The 24295-nt window shown below is 37.9% G+C and overlaps 1 protein-coding gene across 1 annotated transcript; it reads right to left on the bottom strand.

Moving 5' to 3' along the window:
* Window positions 1-479: 479 nt before the first annotated feature.
* On the bottom strand, window positions 480-18282 carry ppm1j (protein phosphatase, Mg2+/Mn2+ dependent, 1J). The gene is made up of 10 exons (XM_083528620.1): window positions 17701-18282; window positions 9262-9379; window positions 8080-8409; window positions 5802-5914; window positions 5567-5651; window positions 4418-4536; window positions 4220-4283; window positions 3927-4034; window positions 3575-3726; window positions 480-2216 (listed from the first exon to the last, which is right to left on the bottom strand). Exons 1-10 carry the CDS (start codon window positions 17955-17957, stop codon window positions 2069-2071), a joined length of 1494 nt encoding a protein of 497 aa, XP_083384746.1. The 5' UTR covers window positions 17958-18282; the 3' UTR covers window positions 480-2068.
* Window positions 18283-24295: the final 6013 nt, after the last annotated feature.

Below are 24295 nucleotides of genomic sequence, written 5' to 3'. Positions count from 1 at the left end.
TGGTTCATGTGTGGATGGAAAGGTTTCAAATAATGTAATCCAAGCCTTAGTTTAGTGTGGGTTAGCTATTACGTTTGCTTTATTAATAGTTTGGAGGTAATGTTTGTAGGAGGTTGTGAATGTTAAATGATCGATGCTCTAAAATCTAATGATTGGCTGAAGAGAAACAGCAACTTTTTATCCAAAAAACAATTACCCAGGCAAAATAATAGAAGCCATAAAATGACCAATTTTCAACTGATGATCACAAATTAACTGTTATAATCAGTGATTTTTCATCAAGCATTTTTTTTCTTATTACACTCCTTATTACTAATAATGGTACTGATTCTGATGCCGATCTTATTCTGGTCTTATTGTTTGATGTCTCCTATTTCTTGTAACTGTGGGTCCAATAATCATTAATGTGTAAAAAATATAGATTTTTATACCAGCTTCACTACTGATTATGTAGTTCATGGCAAAGAGGAAGAAAATAATTTCTTTAAAGATGGGAGATTTATTGTGAAGGAATCACAGTTACTTAGGTGTTACATCTTGAAAAATGCTAAAACAGTCAGCAAGAATGGTAATTCATTTAAACATTATAGCAAAATGAAACATTAAACATTATATGCAGTCAGCCATCAATTCAAATGGTTGAATTCATATTCACAATAGTTTTTTTTTTACTTGAAAATCATTTAAGCATGGTGTATTGAAATGAAGATTAAGATGTTCAGGACCTTAGTTCTACTGCTGAAAATATCTTCACATAGGTGGTTATCTAGCTGCCACCTAAAACTCTTTTCAGCCCATTAGTTTTTTTTTTGTTTTTTTTTTTAAAATATGGTTCCTCAAGTTTTCATAGATAGTTATAATACAGTATAATAAATTCATTAATGGTAAGTTTCTAGATTCCATATAAGTGCTGAACTTGAACTAATCCTAATATGGATTCAGAATATGTAATAAGCATTTAATCTCATCTCAGAAAAAAAAAAAAAATCCTAAAAGCTACATTTTAAGTGAAAATTGTGCACAAATAATATAATTGGGTTCGATTATAATCCAAAAATCTACCTCCTTGCAAGTTCTTAGGTTCATTGTGAACATGGCTTTGTGGAAAGATATGGAACCTGGATTTAGTCAAATGGGCAATAGCTGATTTATTATGGATTCGAATTTCTAGAAGCTTTGTTAAGGTGTGAGTTACAGTAGTATATCTCTTTACATTTAAGATAGGCACCAGAGAGATTTAAATTTGATCTAATTGATACAAAGCGTCTGTTGTGGGTTAAGGGTCCTGCCTATGTGCCCTACAAAGGCTTGATAATGCCATTGAATTCATAACTTGAAATCAGTAGTCCAACATCCTAACTGCTGAGCTACCATTGCCCTACACAATTACTTCAATCAAAATAATTATTATTCGCTTTTCAAAACACGTTTTTGACCCCGTCATTATCAGGACTAATGAGAAAATTGTGCTTTCCTTCTTTTCTTGGTGATCATTTGTTTCGAAATAAAGCTACTGCAATGTCATGAAATGCATGTGTTTAAATAGACACATTCTTTGGAGACATGTAGAGAAGCTGAGGGTGAATAAAAGCAAAACTTGCTTTCAGTCTTAATTACAGGTTTATGAGTTTAGGCCTAAAGATAAAGTGCTTACATCTATACATCCATAATCATCAACATTTCATCTCATATCAGCAGTACCCCATTTCTCTGTTTCCATTCACCTAGCACAAATCTCTCTTCTTATCGCTCCTCACTCCAAATAGACTTCCAGAGTATATATAGATATCACAGCGGCTTTGTGTGTTCTGAAGTCTTTCACAGTAAATCTGTGAGCAATGTAGAGTTTGAAGAGTGGCACTTAATGATAATGTAATCCCAAGCTTGATTAGAAGAGGTAAGAGTCGAGATGATTTCTCTGAAAAATCGGAGGAAGAGGAGCAATGCATATATCTTTCCCTTCAGCCCAAGTGAGAATAGATTTTTCTGGTATTGCACCCCTTCCTCAGCCGGCACGAATTAGCGCCGTGTCCTGATTTGCTTGCCAGAGAGGAACTGCTCTGCCTTGTCATGTCTCTGACTCTGCACCAGCCAATGGGATGACAAACACTGTAATGTCATCACCTGATCCCAGTCTGTCATTGGGTAGCCTCCAACCCCGCTCTTTCAGAACACCACGTGACCTCATTAGGAGATCCTGAGCAGCCAAAGTGTACCTGTTAGAGAGTGATAATGAAGGTATAGTAAGGAACACACAACGCAACACACATTTATTCAACTTTCTTTACTCAGATATATATACACACACACACTTTTAATCACTAAACATTTGTTTAACTAATACACCAAATCTTTAATTAATTACCAAAATCAACATAATGCATGGGTCATGCAATTAAAACCGTCCGTGTCCTGATGATTTATGTAATTTAAAACACCATAATTACTTTAAAACCTTTACAAGAATATTTTGTCTTCATGCTCTATGTTGAGTTGGTTTTACTAATAATAAATATACATTTGCATAAAGCATCCATATTTGTCCATGCCCATGTTAATTAGAGTATCCAAAACTTGAAAAGTATTAATTTAAGGTACACAGATAAACAGATAAAAATGTGCGATTCAGTTGACTAGATTAGTCACGTGTTAACTCATGACATAGATGCAATTAATTGACAGAGCATTGATTATGCATTATAATCAATTATTATGAGCACTGACTATGCAATCTCCTAAAACAAACATTACGAATAGAATGGTACATACTGAAGAACTTACACTGACTTGAACATTTGCCACAAGTGAGCCCATGAAATTTCTGTTTGCTCTAAGCTGCTATTATTGTGGAGGAGTCTAGGAACCTGAACAGCTTAGTCACAAAATGGTAGACTATGCAAAACCATGGATATTGCGTGCTAAAACCGCATAGCACATATATTGCCTTAGAAGCTTATTTTATGAAATAAGCAAAAAAGCTGCACACAAGGCTAAGATCAATATGAGCAATACAACCAAGCATCAGCTGTTGTGGTGTAAAGCACTCAAACCATAACCAGCTATGACATGAACTGGGACATTAATTGTGAGCTAGACCTTCTTGTTAAATATCAGTACTAGACCCCACAAATGCTTTTCTGACTGAATGGTCCCAAATGTCCACAAATAGCTCCAAACATTTTGTAAAAAGCCTTCCCAGAGTATTGTAGATTGTTAATGCCCATACTTTTGGAATGGGATTGTCCAAACAGGTATGAAAGTCTATGATATAGACTGACACAGTAAACACTTGTCTTTCCCTTTTCTGTCATGATCACACGGTAGGCCGTAATATTGGATATTATTTTAGTAAAAAATTAATTTCAATGTAAGATTTACTACTTTCCTAAAGTGGTATAACATTTTATAAAGGTTATGATGCTACCTGCTTGCTGGTGTGGTTAGCTAATTCATAACAGACACTTACATTTTCTATTCACAATTGCTAAATTTTTAATTATGTTAATAAAAGAGGTAAAATATTTACCCCGTTTGTAAACAATTAGTATGCAGTTAATAAAAAGGGTAAAAGTACCTCATTGGGTCATTAGGCTCACAGCAGGACAAAAATTTTGTTACTGCATCGGCTACTTCTCTGTCAGAAGTCACATCCCACAACCCATCACTGCCCATAATGAGGATGTCATCAGGGCCATGCTTGTGCTCTGAAATATTATATACTTTCACCTGAATATAAAACAAGAAATCGTTATAAGAAATTATTATAAAGTTTTTCCTTGCGAGATCAGGTGTTGTATTACAAAAATATTTATTTATATTTCGAGGCAATAGATGGATGGTGACTCACAAAATGAATGACGAGAAGAGTGGATAAAGTCAGCGAAAAAGACTAAATATTACTTGCACATCTGTCTTTATAAACATACCTCTGGACAGCAGGATAGGAAAGGTTTGATATGAATGTTTGAATTGTACACTTTTAGATCATGGTCGCCCAAACCACGTGTTACTCCAATTGTGGCCATGACTCGGGCCTATAATAACACACACACACACACACACACACACACACACACACACACACACACACACACACAAAAATAAAACACGGAATACAATACACAGTAAGCATTAAACATCTCACTGTAACTGCCACAGATAAGATATAATTCATATCAAACTAATTAAGCTTATTAAAAACGAAGTAAAGGTAGTTTACCTTTTTTCCCTCTCCATAAATAAGGGGGAACTTGAGGTCATCTTCAACAATGGTCTTATATGCCCTGCAATCAAGAAATAAAAATTACTATCATAACTTACACAAAAGTATGATTATTTTCATGATGTCATTTACTGATTTATTAAGAATGCTTGGACATTTTTATAGATAATCAACTAACGATGTTAAAAAACTTACCAGCCAGTCATTGTGTGGTCTCTAAATAACATTTTCTTGCCTAGCTCATTGTGCTGAATGCGTCTGGGAAACTCAATGTGTGTGAACTCGTTCCCAAGCAGTTCTGGTTTAAGGAATCCCTATAAACACAATAAAGAGCACGAAGCCGTTTGTCGCTATGAAGATTTTAAATAAGAAATCAGTCATTTGCATTTAAGAATATATACAGGTAGCCCCTGACTTACTAAATAGATAGGGACCGGAAAAGTGTTTGTAAGTCGAGAAGAGTGAAACTCCATGATGGGTTCCGAGGAACCCCGAGATGCAGTCAATGCAAAATCTATATTACAAAAATGTATATAATTATTTTAATTACCTAAATGTGCAGTAACCTTTTGCTTGATGACACTGGAATTTATAGTACATATATAGAGTACTGTTTAGGGGGAGGAGGGTGAAGAGAAGATGGATGAAATTCCTAGAGGTTCATCCAAAAGTTCTTTTTCTTCACCCTCATGACTGGTTGATGGTTGTGGTGAAGCTAGTGCTGCGCTTGTGGATGATCGAGGTTCTACTTTAATAAAGACTGCATGGTCTGTTTCTTTTCTTGTAAGATTTCTTCAAGAGAAACTGCTCTCCTTTGCTTCTTTTCTCCCCTAGCTGGAGCACTATTTCTGTGGGGTTTTTCTTTTGCCATGGTAAGAAATTAGCAAACACTAAAATCACAATGCAAAAATCACATCCCACTGTGCGAATACTGTACGGAATACGTCTTCTCACAACGAGGACTTTGCGCAGAAAAAGGTATTGCTCTCGGTTCCACAATGCATGCATGCCAGGCGTTCTTCTACTTCTCTCTCTGTTTGTGTCGTTGTCAAATCTTTGAAAGTTTTCTTAAATATATTTAGATATTTAGATCTTTGTTTTAGATCTTTGTTTCATAGGTCGGGCGTTCATAGGTCGAGGGCTGACTGTATTAAAAAAAAGCTAGACTCTGAAGGGTCTTTACATTTTTTACATTAATTAAGTTTATTGAATTTATTGAATGTCAGAACATCAGGTCAGAAAAAATCATGAAATCATCATAGGTTCAGGTTTGGTAACAAATGCATATGTCTGTATTGTTCTTTTTGCCTCTGAACTGAGCTGTGCTGCAGGTAAGAAACTCACCAAATATTGCAGCCGTTGTCTCTCACTCTCTGGTGTGAACTCAGTAGACATTGGAATAATCTCATTATTGCGAACAATTATGGCTCTAAAATACAAAAGGTAGATCCTTCATATTATGAACAAATTACAGCAACATCACTGTGCCTATTTTGCTGAGATTTGTTTTTTTTATTGCATCGATGGAATCTATAAATGTACATATTTATAATATTTTAATAACGGTTGCTTTTCTTACCTGCTGTCACCAGCATTTGCTACATAGAGTTTGCCTAACAAATGCACAGCAGCCAAGGCACAACATCCTCCAGAAATGCTGTAAGATACTTTCTCCTTTTCAATGAGGTCATCCTGCATAGCACAAACACCAGAATAATACTTTAAACAAAAACACACAGTACTGTCTGTAACATGGACACTCTATAACATTTCAAATAGAATGATTACTATACAGAAAAAGGCACAGGGTGTGAGATTTTTAATGGAGGACATACACTTATCAGGCTTTTTTTTTAAGATGACTCCCTCATTTTTAGATTGCAGCATGTAAAAAACTGGTTATATCTTGTATAGTAAATACTTAATGCATGAATGAAACAGAGACTGACTGGAATAATATGGAATTTCCATTTGAATTATGTTGCAATGTTTGAATACTCTCTTTCAGTGTGGCAAGCAAATAATTGTCAGTGACACTGAAGTGGATTATCACGAGGCTGCTTTAATGAATCACACTGAGTGTGAAAAAAACCTGCCAAAAATAGTACTTGAAAATGAATTGTTTATAAGAGTGCTAACAAGTACCGGCGTATTTGGGCTTTGCAAACTTTGGAGATCACAGATGACCACAGAATCAGTCAGGATGAAAAGGAGCATTATTTAAATCAGAACAGATGCAAGTCAGGTTACAGGGTAATAAGATAAGTATCAAATGCCTGCATAATTTGGTACAATAAACTGTCATGACTCAGATTTACCTTTGGTGGAATAAGTATCAAGGACTAAAGAGACTAATCATGAGCCATGAACTAAAATCAGCACATATATATATATATATATATATATATATATATATATATATATATATATATATATATATATATATATATATTGGCCATGCAATATCGTTTTTTTTTTATTTACTTATTAATTCATTTTTTATCTTTTTTAATCTATTATGCGGCATTACTAATCATTGTTAATTGGAGTAAAATTGTAGCCAAAAGAAAAAAGAAACTAACAGAGAATATATAAAGAAAGATCAACAGAGAAACTAACTAAACTATACTAACTATACTATATTATAGTGTGATGAATTTATGTAAGTACATTTAAGATAATAAAATATGAATATTGTACAATAAGGACATAAAGAGTTCATTCAGTATAGAAAGAGAAACACTTGATAATTGAAGTCGATATTCAGTACTTTCACCTCATGCTTCCAAACTGAACACATTAAATTGGCTAAACAGTGTAGCAGATCTTACATTTATTTTCACAAAAATTAATTTAAGCCCAAACAAGTTTCGATAAATACACAACTCCTGTTTTTCAAAGTGGACCATTGTCAACCAATAATATGCGTTAAATAGGGCATGTAATTTATTATAATGCCTTGTGCACTGATTTCTCTATCACTGTGTATAGATAAAGATTTCTAAGATTTCTGAGTCTTGTGAGAATGTTGCACCAGTGTGAAATGAACTGTTGTATTAAGAAGATTAAAAGTGCAGACATATATTATTGACACTTTGAGGTGTGCCAGGATGAATTGGAAAGCTGGGTGACTAGAGTAACTAGTCTGGCTGGTTGTGTATTTACCCTATGTATCACCTATACAAAGTGATAATAATGGAAAGATCATTTTAGTGACTTGGTTCTCTGAATCTCAGTCATCAAAATAAACAAATCTTTTTTTGAGTCATTTAGTTCATTTGGTTATAAAATGTTACATTTTCAGTTAGCAGCTCCCCTAATATGTCTACATACACAAACTTTGACTATAGTTCCAATAATGACAATGCATCTGAGGAAAAACTTGGATAAACAGAATAAGTCGCTCACCTGTCATATCTACTTATATCTACCATAATTATTATAACAACAATGTCAAGATACGGACCAAAAACCCTGATCTATTACATGGTGTAGTGTACAGTATATGAAAGTCACTTGATAAAATAACAAATTACTTGTACCAGAGGATTTATGAGATGAACTACTTCAATCTCTTTCCTGTGTAATGCACTGCATAGCGTATATGGGGGTCATGTGATAAATTAACAAACGATTTTGACTAGAATGGTTGAGAGGTGAACTTCTCAATTCTGTTTACTGGACATAACCTGAGCACTGAGTCATAAATCGTTCATGAACGACCCATCCTTAATACAAAGTGCCATTACCTTAATTTAGGCTTGAAAGTGCAAAACAAATGAAGCACACTATCATTTTGTGATAATAAATTTCATTCAATGTTGACTTCTAAATGGCCTGGAACACTATGGTCTCACCATTTGTTTGAAGGCATTTTCTATGATTCCCATCACCAGACTTTCCAGACTGACGACCTTCTCCATGTGGAACCGAGCAATGGGATCTACAGGTCCATCCTGGTCCTCAGTATCCATGCAGGATCCCTTCTTTTGCTCAGCCTGATAGGGACTCCCGTTCTTAGCTAGGCAAATGGGTGGTGGACTGCTCTGGTTTTCCAAAAGATGAGATATTTCACACAGACGGTCTCTGATGAGACGATGGAGAAGTTTGGAGGCCATGAGGGCGGCTCCAGAGCCTGCGTGACCATCAAATACACCCCAGAAGTGCAAGGGGATGCCGGTGGTATCCTGCAGAGAGAGAAAGATGGATGGTGGTGTGAATTGACAGGAGAATAGTTAGAAAATGTATGTTTATATAGTTAAAACAGTTATGTAATCTGTAAAACATAATCTTAGGAGATTAAAATCTTGTTTATTTGTTCTCAAATTCGGAGCAGACCAAAAACTAGCATTAAGACCCAAACCAACAAAACCACCAACCACTGGCTACCACTGAAATGAAAATACTAAATATGTGTGTGGGAGGTGTTGAGGTCATATGTAATATATCTTATAATTTATATATTACCTGTTAGGAAGTTTTTCCTATCCGGCTCGAAGGACCGAATGTTAGGAAGTTTTCCTTCCTAGCTCGAAGGACCATATAAGGATTTTCACTATCTGGTGTGCGCTGATCAGGGGATTTTACTCGCCCCAGCGCGTCAGTAAAAACACGTTTACAGGATTCAGAACACTCAACTTTACTGGGTATAGGATAGATCGTATATGAGGTGATTCTTGCTGTCTTCTGTTAGTTGCTGTTTGGTAGGTTGCGTGATGCAGAATGCATGCTCAAGGGCCACTGCTGAATGGTCAGTGCTGAGTGACAGGTTGCACGATGTTTGACAATTTTAGTGTGGAAGGTGGAGGCAGACAGAGGACAGTCAGATATCATAAGACATCATAAAGTTTGCCCTATTCTAAACAATGTACTGTTGAGATTGTTACAGTATTCCTGGTTACAAACTATTTTGTAAATTAAACCTCAAGACATGACTGCAGTCCAAATATGACAGCCTGACTGAGGAACCTGAACCAAAACTGATATCAACTTGCTTTAAGTGGCCGAACCGTGTTGCTCTGAAAGCTAGTAAATCTTACCCCACTGTCTTCCATCAGCAGAGAGGCACGCTGCTGTTTGCTAGTGAGCTTCTTCACATATAGCACATCACATGCGGCCTGGTCCTCATTCAGCATACTCTTTCCTGCATTTATCACCCTAAGACAAAATGGGGAAAGAAAATTTATCAGTGTATTGTCCAGCTATTCACTTCATCAGATTGTGTTTTCAGATATCCTCAGGTAAACTCACTCGAACTTAATTTGTGTTAAAAGACCCTGGGGTTTTATCTCTAAGTGAATAAGATGATCGAATACATTGTCAACAACATCAAGCTAAAAAAAAATGCAATGGGCCAATATTATGCAATATGGGCAAATATTCCAAAAGCAATGCCAAAAGATAAAAGCAATAAAAGCAATAAAAATGACCACACAGAGAACTAAAGCAAAGTAGCAAAGACAATCTGCATACGAAAATCTGATCTACACACAAACAAATTTTAAGTGAATAAAAACATTAATCAAATAATGTCTTAATCATATTGAAAAAACGTAAAATAAGTTGTATTAATAATATTAAAAAATGTCATAAAATTTCCCTGCATGCTGTTAAGGATCCCTGATTTAAAATGCAAGTGTATTTGTCTTCTTTATAACGTCCTTTACTAATTATTTACAAGTTGTTATTATAATGGGTGTCAGAGGTCCTTAAAATCTTAGTTAATCTCAATCTAATCGTACTTCTGCTTCCTTTTCTGAGTAAACGGATGTACTATAAGAGCAAGCTCTCAGTTGCTTACATACTTTTCAGGAAATAGCACCTCTTCACTCAATGCTTTGGGAAAACCCTTCAGATGGTGAAATTGTATACTACACATAGTGAAAAGTACAGACATTCATGAAATGACATATGCTTCTCTATATCAACCACAAGTAACATTAGAACATTTTATAGTTTGTTTTATCACAAAAGAGAAAATGAGGAAAAATAACACTAAAACTTTCCATTCTAATAGCCAGTATCTGATCACAATCATTTGATGACAATGATCTAACTTAATTAAAGGGTGACATTTATTGTGAGGAAATTGAAGGTTGTAGATATCTGCATGCAGATCAACTATATTTATAGCTGTAATCACAGTAGGGAGCAACCATGTTGTATGGTTTAGAGACAGTGGCATTAACTAAAAGACAGGAGGTGGAGCTGGAGGTAGCAGAACTGAAGATGCTGAGATTTTTACTGGGAGTGACAAGGATAAACAGGATTTAACACGAGATTATTAGAGGGACAGCACATGTAGGATGTTTTGGGGACAAAGTGAGAGAGGCCCAATTGAGATGGTTTGGTCATGTGCAGAGGAGGGACATGGGGTATATCGGTAGAAGAATGTTGAGGATGGAGCCACCAGAAAGGAGGAAATGAGGAAGACCAAGGAGGAAGTTTATGGATGGGAAGATATGCGGGTAGTTGGTGTGAAAGAGGCAGATGTAGAGGACAGTGTGGTATGGAGACGAATAATCCGTTGTGGCGACCCCTATTGGGAGCAGCCAGTAGAAAAAGAAGAATTTTTATAAACATAGTCAGTGGTGAATTATTAATTGATAATTTTTTTTTTTTTACAGTAGTTGGTGTCAAGGTATACTATTGATTGTCATAATTTAGTCCCCTAAAAGACTTACAAGGTTTTTTCCAGACTACACTGTCTGCACACTGTCTGACTTAGAAACACTAATCATAACAAAACGGTCACATTCAAATACCTCCCACAACCATAGTATACGTACATAGTCTATACAATCAATTAAAGACTAGACAATAACAATCTATGTATTTTAATTGTACACATAAAAGCAAAACAAAACTGTGAGTAGCCACAGTCTAACCAGTCTTGGTCTTGTAACACTATAGATGATCCTAATACAATCTTAGCTAAATTCTATAACGGGCTATATGGTAACATACTGTAACAGTCAAAAGTTTGGACACACCTTCTAATTCAATGATTTTTCCTCACTTTTTTTTTTTTTTTTTTAACATTGTATATTAATACTGAAGGCGGTTAATTATGACAGAACACATATTGGATTATGTAGTCAACTAAAAAAACATCACTATGTTACGTATGTAACCCTAGTTCCCTGAGGGAATGAGAGCTGCGTTGAAAACACTTTGGGAATGCCTTGCGTTGTTAACGCTCTAAATCATTTGTAAAATCCGCCCAATAGGCAGTCGTGATGTCATCGGCGGGCGACGTTGCGTAAACCATCAGGGAACTAGGGTTACATATGTAACCTAGTAACGTTCCTTTTCGGGAACTTGAGCTGTGTTAAAAACGCTTTGGGAATGAGTGTCCAATCACGCCATACTGTCCAGTCCTTGCCTAGTGTGTCTGAGCAAAACCAGCATGCGGGACAGAGGAGCCAGGAGTGGCTCTGATGTCAAGGTCGTAAAACCTGACAAAGGTCAGTGGGGTGGACCAGCCCGCAGCGTTACAAATGTCCTGGAGCTAAACTCCAGCGGACCAGGCCGTAGAGGCTGCCATACCCTGGGTGGAATGAGCCTTGACTCCGAAAGGAGTGGGAAGACCAGAGGACTCATAACACAGACAAATGGCATCCACAATCCATCTGCTGAGCGTCTGCTTATTAGCCAGGAAACCTTTCCTATGAGGGCCATAGCAGACGAACAGCTGCTTTGACTTCCTCCACGGACTCGTCCTGTGCTCGCAGTCGATTTTGCTTATCCTGATCAGGGGCAAGGAAAGGAGGAGGGCAGAATGCTTGCATAAACAACAGGTCGTGAGAGAGCCGCAGGCACCCTAGGCACATACCCCGGTTTAGGGTAAAGAATAGCACTGGCCATGCCAGGGGCAAACTCAAGGAGAGACAGGGCCACAGAAAGATCCTGTAGGTCCCAGACCCTCTTAAGGGAGGAAATTGGCAGAAGAAAACTCATGACAGATACCTAAGGGCCACCTCGGCCAAGGGCTCAAAGGGGGGGCTCAGATAAAGAGCTGCCAGCACAACGGCAAAGTCCCACACAGGCACTCTGGGTCATGTCCCAGGCCTCAGCCTCTTGGTGCCGCGTACGAAACTTGTCACGAGGGGGGGGGGGGTTCTCCAGCAACTGCAAAAAGTACAAAAAGCCGCGATGGCGGACACATAAACCTTCAGGGTTGACGGAGCCAATCCTGTGGCAAACTGTTCCTGCAAGAACTCCAGAACTGAACCAACCGGGCAGTTGACTGGGTCCACCTGGTGGTGCCCACACCAAGTGGCGAACAGATGCCATTTAGCGGCATACAACCTCCTCGTGGAGGAAGCTCTGTAATAGAGAATGGTCTCTACTACCTCTGTAGCTAGACCAGCTGCTAGGAACCGCACCCCCTCAGGGGCCACATGTTGCTTTCCGCTACTCGTCGGGCCAAGCTATCTCCAGTTTAGCGATGGCCTGCATTACTACCTCCAGGAGCTCCTTGAACAGCACAGGCTGTGAGGAGTCCGTAGGCTCGCTAGCATCTGAAGATTCTCCGACCTCAGAAAAAAAAATATGGAGCTCCGCATTACACGCACCAGAAGAAGGGACTGCCGAAGCGAGTGCTTTCCCCGGGGAGCAGGAGAGGCTGGAGAGGACTCATCCGTCTCCATGCCTTCTTCTAGGTCGGCCTGCGAGTCCCACGACCTTCGGCGCCGCTAAGCCTCAGTGGGAGCAGGACCTAAGTCACGAGGGAGATCACTCTCTTCGAAGAGTGATCTCCAGGAGCGGAGAGTGCGGATAGCCATGTGGCTACAGCATAGACAATTGTCTCTCTCGAGAGCCGATTAAGCATGCTCTACTTCCAAGCAAACAACACAAAGCTGCGTACGTTTGTCTGCTTTTTAGCCATTGCTTGCCCAGATTCACACACAAAGCGCTTACCTGAACAAACAGAAGCTAATGTCGCTACCATCGATCACCCATTTTGTAGCTTCCTGGTTTACGCAACGTCACCCGCCGATGACGTCGCAACTGCCTGTTGGCCGAATTTTACACATGATTTAGAGTGTGAACAACGCGAGGCGTTCCCAAAGCGTTTTCGACGCAGCTCGAGTTCCTGAAAGGGAACTTTAAATAACCCAAAATGGTAATGTTTCTTTGCCACAATTCGACCATGAAGGCCTGACTTATGCAGTCTCCTCTAAACAGTGTATGTGGAAATATATCTGCCACTTAAACACTGAAAAACATTTATGTAAATCAGCAGTTTCTGAGGCTGGTAATTCTAATAAACTTATCCTTTGCAGCAAAATTAGCTCTTGGTTTTCCTTTCCTGGATCCTGCTTTATTATAGCATTTAATGGTTTTGGCAACTACACTTTGGGATACATTTGGCATTCTTGAGGTTTTTCTCATTGACTGACCATTTATGCATAATGATGAGTTAACTATTTCTTGCCATATTATGGATTTGTACAGTAGTTGTATTAGCACTAATAGGGCTATTGGCTTTGTTCTCACCCATCCTCAAGGTGAAGAAGAGAACGAGTGAAAGAGAACGTGTGTTCAAACTTTTGTCTGGTAGTGTATGCACTCCATATCAGATTATATGAGCTGTGTTTTTTGCTCACATCGATGGTATACTCTACCTATTAAGCAACATCATTACACAGATATCGGACTGCAAAAACAGAATCATTTTACAAAGTGAGTTTGAGAAAATACAGTTAATTTTCTAGACATGAACATTAGCAATAGTCTTAATTCATCAACTATCAGACATACTGTACAAAGTCACATGCTTATTTCTACGTTTTTTTTGTCATATTTTTTGACTTGATGGTAGGCCACTCTACTGTAAACAAAAAGGAAGTGAAAGCCACTGCTGAAAGATTATAAAACATACTTATGTTAAACCAGTTAGCAGACACCAATAATTATGATTATAATATGATTACTGTATCAGGGATTTTTACACAGCAAATAATTTGGTCTTTATTCTTTGGTCAAATATTTTGCTCTCCAATAAGGAAGTGGGCCCCTTGCCTTTAAGTTCCTCCTATGAGATTGCAAAAGCTAACAACCTTGTTTCTGAAACCAGGGTTTCCGCTTCAACAAACATTTTCACAGCTTTTAATCAGTCCAGAAGCTTATACACAAATAAATAACACAACTAAGAGGTGACACAATTCTTAGTTGAACCTGTCTTGAACAGCTTCAAATGTGTAGTCTGTGTTTTCTTAAGAAAGGTGTAGAAGAATCTGAACATCACAATCGAGTGCTTAATTATAGTGTTCAGGGAAACTAGAAAACTGTCTAGTCAAGAACTCTTAAAGCAAATGGCTCACAGAATTGCTTTTTAGTGTAGGACACTCAGCGATGACATCAAGCACCACTCCTGATTCTTTTAAGCTGGCAGTAAATAGGGAGATAGGAAGAGCTGGAGAAAGCTGGAGATAATGTGTTATGGAGGCCTCCTGAGCTAGACATAAGGCTACTAATTAATGTATCATGTTGCAGATCAATGATTTAACTCTTTACAGCCAGAACAGTAAGTTCTTCATAAACACAATGCGACCTAAAACTACATAGCCACATCATTTAAGCCACTATTACAAAGTCATGCAAATGTTTTTTTGGCTTCTTATATGAAGAGTGTAGTCTGTTATGTAAATATTTTGATTTGTGTCAAAATATATGTTAGGAACAGAACAATGGAAGAAATATAGCTATATTGCAACAGGATAAAACATGACACATAAACGTTTTAGAAAAGCAATCAGCTATGAAGAATACAGCATAAAAGTAAATCACATGAAAGGATTCTAGGTCAAAGTTATTTGCAATTATTAGATGCTTTTACTCATTGCAGTGCATTAAAGTGCTATAACTTATTGCAATGTCTGTTCCTGGGCACAGGAACTTTAAGTGCATAACATGCTGTGATTACACACTTATTTAACAAAGAAATATAAATTCAAATACACAAGCTAGGTCAATTAACAAATTCAAATAAAACGTTTGCGATTGTAAAGAGAGAAGAGACAGATTTGGTTTTGGATTTGCTGCGGCTTATAATTAAAAATGCAGGTCAGTGCCAGTGCTTTCTTTCAATTCCCTTTAGAATACTCTTAAAGCATTTAATAATATCTTTTACTTCCCAACTTTACAGTTAAAAAGAGAAATAGACAGTTGATTCAGTTATGGTTCTTAGAACTGTCATAAGATGAAACTTATATTCTATCTCTGTTCCCTGAAGCCAGTGATGCCTTTTTTTCAGAGCCAGTTTTACTGTTTACAGCTTGTCATAAAGTATGTTTAACTAGTTAGGTTTACTGAAGAGGAAAAAATACTGGGTAGCAACATCATCCTTAACATTGAATGGCTGTGAATGAATTGGATTGGAGCTGTGACAAATGCCTCTGTGGAATCTTGTTCATTTTATGAAACACTTGTTCATTTTATGAAAACCTGGAGAATTTGCAAGGTTCCTGGTTGTTTTGAGCTTGGCCATTGATAGCTTTGCCAATCCCCAAAACTATTTTCAACTTACATGTTATTTTCCACTGGTCCTTAACTGAGAATGAGGTTTAAATTTATTTGATTTATTGCAAATACAAGTGAATGTAGATGATTTATTGAAAATGCAGGTACATTTTATTGGGCTATGGGGCACTTGTAGTTAATGCACGGTTAAAGACACCTTTGTTTTGCACAAACAAAAAACCAAAAACAATCAGAGATACATAGGAGAGATAGTTATTCATGTGTTCCAAGATTTGAGGACTACTGTTATGTATTCAACTATGGTCTTGATTTCAGTGGTAAATTTGTGAGAGTGACAGGGTAGTGTCACTTTTTACCCACCCACAACTATAGACCTATATACCTATTATATAGAGATTACACAGAATGGTTTGAAAAATATTACAAATTTGGAAATGTTTACTGTTTGTGAGTTGTTCAGGTGGATTCACCTAATCAAAAAGAAACACCAGAGGAGAATGGCAAGACTGGTTTAAACTGACAGAAAGGTTAGAGTAACTCAAATAATCACAAACAGAACGGTATTTCAAAAAACATCTGAACATGTAAAAATCTTGACACCAAAGAACTAAAAACAGCACATCATGTTCCATTTTTTTCAGACATGAACAAGAAGCTTGGATTCTTGAATTAATTTAAGTATTGATTAAAGTAATTAATTTCATTTAGCTATTTCTTTTCATTTGATGATAAAGTGGATAATGTTAGCTGAATAAAGTGTGAAATCCCTGGTAGATAAACAATGTTACTTGTATAGTCTATACTGATTTAGGAATACTTAAAGCAACAAAGGTGCACCTTTGATAACGTAATAATACTACTGCAATCTTTAAAAGCTTGGATACGGTTTCATAAACCAGTATTGTGTGAAATGGAGATACACAGCAGGTTTTCATTCTGGACTGTTGAGGTCTGAAAGCAGTTTCTGCTAAAGGCCATGCTTTCTGGCTTTTAAATGTTACGTGGTAGAAATAATCAATGACTGGGCTGAAAACCGTTGTTCGTTATAGTAAAATAAATAATTATTTTGTTCATACACACATATCCTAGGTAGGCATGAAGAAGATAAAATGAATAACTAATGAACAAAATATAATTCTAGCATGGTTGTCTCATCAGAGCATCCTGTAGAAAATGGCTTTATTACCAATATAACAGATTGCACTAATGCAGGGACTGAATAAAAAATTTCTTCATCTTAATCTAAGGCATGTTCACCTTAAAAGATGTTCTCATACAATACAGTATGTGCCATCGCCATCATTTAGCAACCCTACTTTTGTAATAGTGTGCAGAATTACGACTTTTATTGTTCTAAATAATACATATACAATGCTTGTTTTTTCCTTTGCTGCTGTTGAAAAAAGCTTTCCAGTCTGCACCCAGATCACGTGACTTGATTCTGTCTCGCACTTGCGTTTTCGTGTTTCGGGTTGAAGCAGAAGAGGATGTAGTGTGAGAACGCGCACTGGCAGGTAGAGCATGGCGTTCATTTGCTGTCAGGACGTGTGAAAAGTCTGCATCAACATGGAACAGGACGTGTGAGAAGTCTGCATGTCGCAGTTTAGATCAGGCTGCTGAACGCCCAGTATGACGCAGCCAAGCCTGTTGTCGATCGCAGCCTACGTCATCACCACTCACTTGATTGATGGCGCAAGGGAACAGTATGCGTTCACGTTGCAAAAAAAAAAAAAAAGTAGTTAAATAAAACAATACTATAGTTGCATGGGTGCAGTTTGATTGTTAACACGGTATCTAACACGCTTATAGCTGCACAGTGGTGTTACCAAGGGTTGCCCTTGGATGTACACTATGTGTCTCGCAGCATCACTGTAACGAACCCTTACAGTACGCACGTCTTAGAGCTCATCCAGTCTCAAATCGCACTGCATGAGTGACCGATAACGGAAGGTGCATGCGCAAAAAAAAAAAAAACAACAACATAGACTCACTCTGCGTATCCTGTGCGCCAGGGCATCTTAGCGTCTCTCCGGAGTGTAATGACGGGCCGGGATGCGTGCTCGGCCGCGTACTGCACCAACTCAGCGCTCAGCTCCAGAAAGTCGGGCCGCGCATACGGGAAGCGGGGGGGCAACGAGTCCGCTCCGCACTGCTGCTGCTGCTGCTGCTGAGGATGATGGTGGTGGTGGCCGTGTGGGACAATGCCGCCCACCAGCGAGGACATGGCATTTTTCACTTTGCTGATCATTGCGGTGCGGTGTTAGGTTACAGCGCGCGGAAGCTCGACGCACGAGAGCTAGAAGCGAAAACGGAGAGGCGCAACGGGCGAGGCGCGGTGCAGGAAGCCACAGCTTCTGAGCTCGTGTGACGTTCTAAAGTACGACGATCTCCTCATAGCGGGGGAAATATATACATATATACACTATACCCTCGCCCGATCGAGTGTGTATCATCAGAGAGGTTTGCAGGAAGCACAGAAGTTCTGCATGTCGGTCTGGTCGCTGAAAGGGGAATGTCTTTACAGCGTGTGCAAAATCAAGGGAGGGGGACCTGGAGAATGAGGCAGTGACGCCAAGACGTTTCCACAACGACCGTGCCACTGCCACTCAAACTATAGAAAACTAGTATTCATCTGATTATGCTTAATAATAATAATAATAATAATAATAATAATAATAATAATAATAATAATACATATATACATACATACATACATACATACATACATACATACATACATACATACATACACTGGCGATCAAAATTAGAGAACAATTTATAAACAATTTTGAAACATTTCTGAAATAATGTCATCTTCACTGCTCAACAGATGAAGGAGTTTTTGTCCTGTCTATACCATGCTACCAGAACACCTTTTCCACAAAATAAATAAGGCATTTCCAAAAAAAAACATTATTTTCCAGAAAACACACTGATCAAAATGAGAGAACACTTTCAGATACCTCCCAGTTATTGGTGTTAATCTGGCACCTGGTGCTAATTTCCTTGATTATCTGTCAACCCCTATTTAACTGGCAGCCTAACGTCCAGTTTCACTGACTCTGCAAGATGGTGGGCCGTTCTAAAGTGACTGAAAGCCTCCGGCAGCAGGTTGTCCAGATGAAGGCCAAAGGGACAACCCTATCAGCCATAGCAAGACAAGTTGTTCGTTTCAAATCTGTGATTTCAAGAGTATTGAATCTTTACAACATCACAAACTCATTCAAGTCCGCCAAGAAGGCTGGTCGTCCACGGAAGACAAATACAAGAGAGGACAGGATACTGTGGAGGATCTCAACGGGCAATCATTTCCACACTGCAGCTGGAATTGCTCACCAGTTCAGCGCTGAAAAGGGTAAGGATCTGTCTCATTATACAGTGTCTCGATGTTGAAGAGCATTTGGACTGAAAGCCCACTCTGCAGTGACCAAACCTCTCATTAGCAGAAAGAATCAAAATACAAGACTAAGCTTTGCTGAGGAGCATGTTTTGTGGACAGAGGAGAACTGGTCCAAAGTTCACTTCAGTGATGAAAGCAAGTTAAATTTATTTGGGTCCGATGGGAAACATTATGTTCGGCGACAAACTGTGGAGGAGGAAGTGTCATGGTTTGGGGCATGTTTTCTGCAGCAGAAGTTGGGCCTCTTATACAGCTACACGGCAGAGTGAATGCAAATGTTTATCAGAACCTTCTTTAACAACATATGGTTCCTTCCCTGCATTCATCACCCAATCAGCCCGCAGTGTTCATGCAGGACAACGCTCCATGTCACACAGCAAAACAGGTAAAGCAGTTCCTTGAAACTGAAAACATTGAAATAATGACATGGCCTGCCCAGAGTCCTGATCTCAACCCAATAGAGAAACTCTGGAAAATCCTTAGCGACAAAGTTATGGCCAAGAAACCCACTACAGTCACCGAACTGTGGAGGAGACTGGAAGAAGAGTGGACCAAAATCACACCAGAGCAGTGTGAGAGACAAGTGCTGTCCTGTGGCTGCAGATGTGCTGAAGTCCTTCAGAGCAGAGACCTGTACACTTCCTACTAATTGCTGACTGTTGTAACCTTCAGAAAATTTTGTTGTAATCTTTTTCCATGCTACAGTCATTGTTGTTCTCTAATTTTAGATCATTTTGATCTAATTTTGATCGTGTTTTCTACAAAATAATGTTTTTTTTTTTTTAATGTTATTTTGTGGAAAAGGTGTTCTGGTAGCATGGTATAGACAGAACAAAAACTCCTTCAACTGTTGAGCAGTGAAAATGACATTATTTTAGAATTGTTCAATTGTTTATAAATTGTTCTCTAATTTTGATCGCCAGTGTACATACATACATGCATACATACATACATACATACATACATACATACATACATGCATGCATGTATGTATGTATGTATGTATGTATGTACATACATACATGCATACATACATACATGCATGCATAAAATGTATGTTTATGTATGTATGTTCAGTCAAACGTCTGGACACACCTTCTCCTTCAAATTGTTTTTCTTTGTTTTTCTTATTTTCAACATTGTACAATAATACGGACGATATCCAAACTATGAAAGAACACATGTAGAATTATGTAGCAAACGAAAAACATGTTAAATGTCCCAGAATATGTTTTATATTTTCGATTGTTCAATATAGCCCCCTTTTACAATTAATGACAGTTTTGCACACTCCTGATCTTCCCTCAGTCAGTCTCATGAAGTAGTCACCTGGAATGGTTTTCAAACAGTCTTGAGAAGTTCCCAGAGGTGTTACATGCTTGTTAGCTGCTTTTCCTGCACTGCCCAGTTCAACTCAACCCAAACAATCCAAAAGTGGATTTAGATTGGGTGATTTATCGCTCTCCTTCTTGAGCTCTGGGGTCATTGTCCTGTTAGAAAACACATTTTGGTCAGACTAATTGCAAACTGAGATGGCAAAAAAATGAGATGGCATGCCACTGCAAAACGCTGTGCCCTTAATTTTCACCATATCATAACAGTTTCACCAGCAAAGCACCCCCACACCATCACACCTCCTCCTTCTCCACCCTCTGTACATCTAACAATTACATGGTGGCTCAAATTTGGACTCATTAGACCAAAGAACAGTTTTCCACTGATCTAAGTGTCTATTCTTCGTGTTTCTTGGTCCAATCAAGTCTCTTCTGTTTGTTGTTCATCTGAAGTAATGGTTTCTTTGCCACAATTAATCCATGAAGGCCTGACTCATGCAGTCTCCTCTGAACAGTGGATGTTGCAATATATCTGCCACTTGAACTCTGATGAGCATTTATGTAAATCAGCAGTCTTTGAGGCAGGTAATTGTAATAAACTTATCATCTAAAGCAAAAGTTGCTCATGGTCTTCCTTTCCTGGGACAGTCACTGATGAGAACCTGTTTCATCATAATGTTTGATGGTTTTGGAGACTGCACTTGGAAATACATTTAAAGTTTTTTCTTTTTTTGGTTTGATTGACCTTCAGTAATGATGGAATGTCTTTTTTCTTAACTGAGTGTTTCCTGCCATAACATGGATTTGTACAGTAGCACTAGTAGGGCTATTGACTCTATAAATAGGGCTATTCTTTCTCTGACAACTGATGGTCTAAATCACATTAAGAACTCAAGAAATGTCACAAATAAACCTTTGAAAAGGCACATCTGTGAACTGAAAACCAACCTTGTAAATTTAAAGAGAGAATAACATTAGTTTACTAAGCTGTCATCTAAGCTAAATGTAGCTACTTTGGACAATATAAAATATAAAACATATTCTGAGTTGTTTTTTGTTTACTACATAATTCCATACTTGTTCTTTCATAGTAGTTATTAATGTACAATTTTTTAAAATAAATCCAAACTTTTGACTGGGATTTGTATATACTCTATATCTGATTAAATAAACTTTTGACAGGTATTGTATGTGTGTGTGTGTGTGTGTGTGTGTGTGTGTGTGTGTGTGTGTGTGTGTGTGTGTGTGTGTGAGTGAGTGAGTGAGTGAGTGAGTGAGTGTTTATATATAACAATTATTCTAAGCAAGGTAGGTGTAATGATAATAATTAATAATGATTGCCTAAGCAATTCAAGAGTGACATGTGTTGACTATGGGCAATGGCAGAATTGTCTGATTGTAGAAAGAAAGGTTTGGATAAACAAAATGGCCAGGATGGTGTAACGACAGCATGGAAAGTCGTTGATGAGATACCTGCCTCACTTCCGGTTTCTTGCTGTCACTTGTACAACTTGTCAGTCCTATGTAATCCTTTTCATTACGAAAAATACACAATGTTCAGCAAAACTGTGCATAGCAACAGATGTAACAGCAATAACAGCAAAGTGCTAAAAGGATAAGTCGTATATAATAATACTCTGAGCTGAATGCATTAGTTAATAAACTGCTACCCAACAAGGTGTCAACTCAGTTATGATCACATTTTATTCGGCAGGTCCTAAACATAACTTTAATACCCCAGTGACACTGGAATATATGATACAAATGATGCACCACACAGTGGTAGCTCAGTGGTTAAAGTGCTGGGTTACTGGGTTACTGATCGGAAGGTTGGGGGTTCAAGCCCCGGTATAGCCAAGCTGCCACCCTTGGGCCCTTGAGCAAGCCCCATAACCCTCTGTGCTCCAGGGGCGCTGTATCATGGCCGACCCTGTGCTCTGACCCCAGTTTCCGAGCAAGCTGGGATATGCGAAGAACAAATTTCACTGTGCTCTAATGTATATGTGACAAATAACGGCTATTCTATTATATATTCTATAACTCATTATCATGTCACTGAAAGTGTCACTGCTATGCTAAGTGGTTGAATGGCCGCTTGAATAGTCAGTGGTGGTCCTGTAACTGCTTTCCACTGGGAAGAATGAGAGTGTCTAGAAAACATACTTGTTGGTGTATCTGATTAGATGTAACCACAAGATACAAGGTATATCCAGTAAACTGGTATCTTAGTTTACATCACTTGTTTTTTAATGTCTTATCCACAAAGGGCTGGTGTGGCTGTTAGTGTTCATTCCAGCCAAGCAGGATCCACACCTTGTAGATGTTTGTGAAAAAAGATGCTCCGAATAAACAAGTCGAAATAGGCGTGGCTCCTGCTGGGTAGGAATGAAACCCTGCAGCCACACTGAACTCCATTTCTGAAGACTTCTTTTTTGTCTCATCACCTCAGAGGATAAAGCTAATGGTGCCATTTTCCACTGCTGCATATTTAAATCTGACATTTGTTCTGTTAAACTGGAATTCATAATGCTAGCAAAAGACCAGTGGTATTAAATTATATTTGAATACAATTAGTAATCATTTTGTGTTTGATTGAATGGAATGAGACTGACTGCATTGTGCCACATGCAAAAATGTAGGGCAGTGAATTCCTACCTCATCTCATTATTGCATAAGCTTGCTGGAAAGTCTGCCTTTAATCTTAAAATTCAAACCATCAATTCCACTGCAGTGTCAGCTATACACGTTATTGCTTTTTGTAATCATAGGAATGTAATGTGAATATGCTGAATTGCCATTTTGTTAGATTAGAATACTGAAATGAACATACTCAGGAAACAAAGGCCACACATATTTGCAACATGTAAGAGAGCTAGCAATTGGAAATTTGCATTATCCATTGCTCCAACTGAAGGCTTTTATAAAAAAATAATTTAAAGGTCACATTGACTTTCAACAGAGGGTTATCAACTCCAATACAGTAGTCTAAGGAGAAAGAGAATGAAAGAGAAACTATTCTACCATTAATGGCAAAAGAACAGAAGGAACACAAGCTATTTTTTCTTTTTTGGGTTTATTTGATTTTGTTAGTGAATAGAGATTTTATCTCCAAAGTGCTTTTGAAATTTCTGGCGAAGACATACCATTTTCTGGCCATTTACCACCACATTCAAGACCTGATGTACCAATGTCACTGTTCATTATTACTTCAGACCTAGTTATGTGGGAGGTGTTTAACTGTTGCTTTAAAATATATATAATATATGCATTAAAATCGTTCAATCAACAGTTACATAAATGGAACTGATTTGTGATTTCTGAGCTGACCTTTATGCATAAAAAGTAAAAGAATATACAGTTGTATGCAAAATATTGTTGTAAAAATCTAGAAATGAACTTATTAGGGGTTTAAGTGGCTAATTTGGACAATTAATTGTCATTGAGAATAACAATTCCAGAGTGTATTCAGTTTTCTCATTTTTTAAACTTCATGGAAGAGTCATCAGAAGCGAACCTTAAATGCCACATCACAAAAGTACCTTCCTGATGTAGGCAAATTAATAGTATAGATAAGCTAGAGGCATTTAGCAAACAACTGTTTTGGACTGCATGAAACTAAAACTAGAAACTTTTTGCAAGAAAGAGTTTGCAAGATTTCCTGAAACAAGAAGTAAAAAATAAAGGGGCCCCATTAAAAAAAACATTTGCAAGATGTTCTTTCTGCCAAAGGGCATGTTTCCAAGTTTGCAACATGTGGTTAGTATGATAATTTTTATGGTTTGGTAGGGACTCTTTTTTGGTGTTCTTATCAGTTCAGTTATAAAGTAACTGTGAATTATCATTGGCAGAAGT

Source organism: Silurus aristotelis (genome assembly GCF_946808225.1).
Source record: "Silurus aristotelis genome assembly, chromosome: 2".
Lineage (NCBI taxonomy): Eukaryota > Metazoa > Chordata > Actinopteri > Siluriformes > Siluridae > Silurus > Silurus aristotelis.
Note: the sequence above shows the minus strand (reverse complement) of the source record. Positions and strands in the feature narration are given on the sequence as shown.

What these genes read in the sequence shown, in the direction of transcription:
- ppm1j (XM_083528620.1), bottom strand. Translation starts at nt 17,957, where the DNA reads ATGATCAGCAAAGTGAAAAATGCCATGTCCTCGCTGGTGGGCGGCATT. An exon ending in GACAACGGCTGCAATATTTG is followed by an intron (nt 4,537 to 5,566) that starts GTGAGTTTCTTA and finishes TTGTGTTTATAG; the next exon opens with GGATTCCTTAAACCAGAACT. An exon ending in TTTATGGAGAGGGAAAAAAG is followed by an intron (nt 4,035 to 4,219) that starts GTAAACTACCTT and finishes GTGTTATTATAG; the next exon opens with GCCCGAGTCATGGCCACAAT.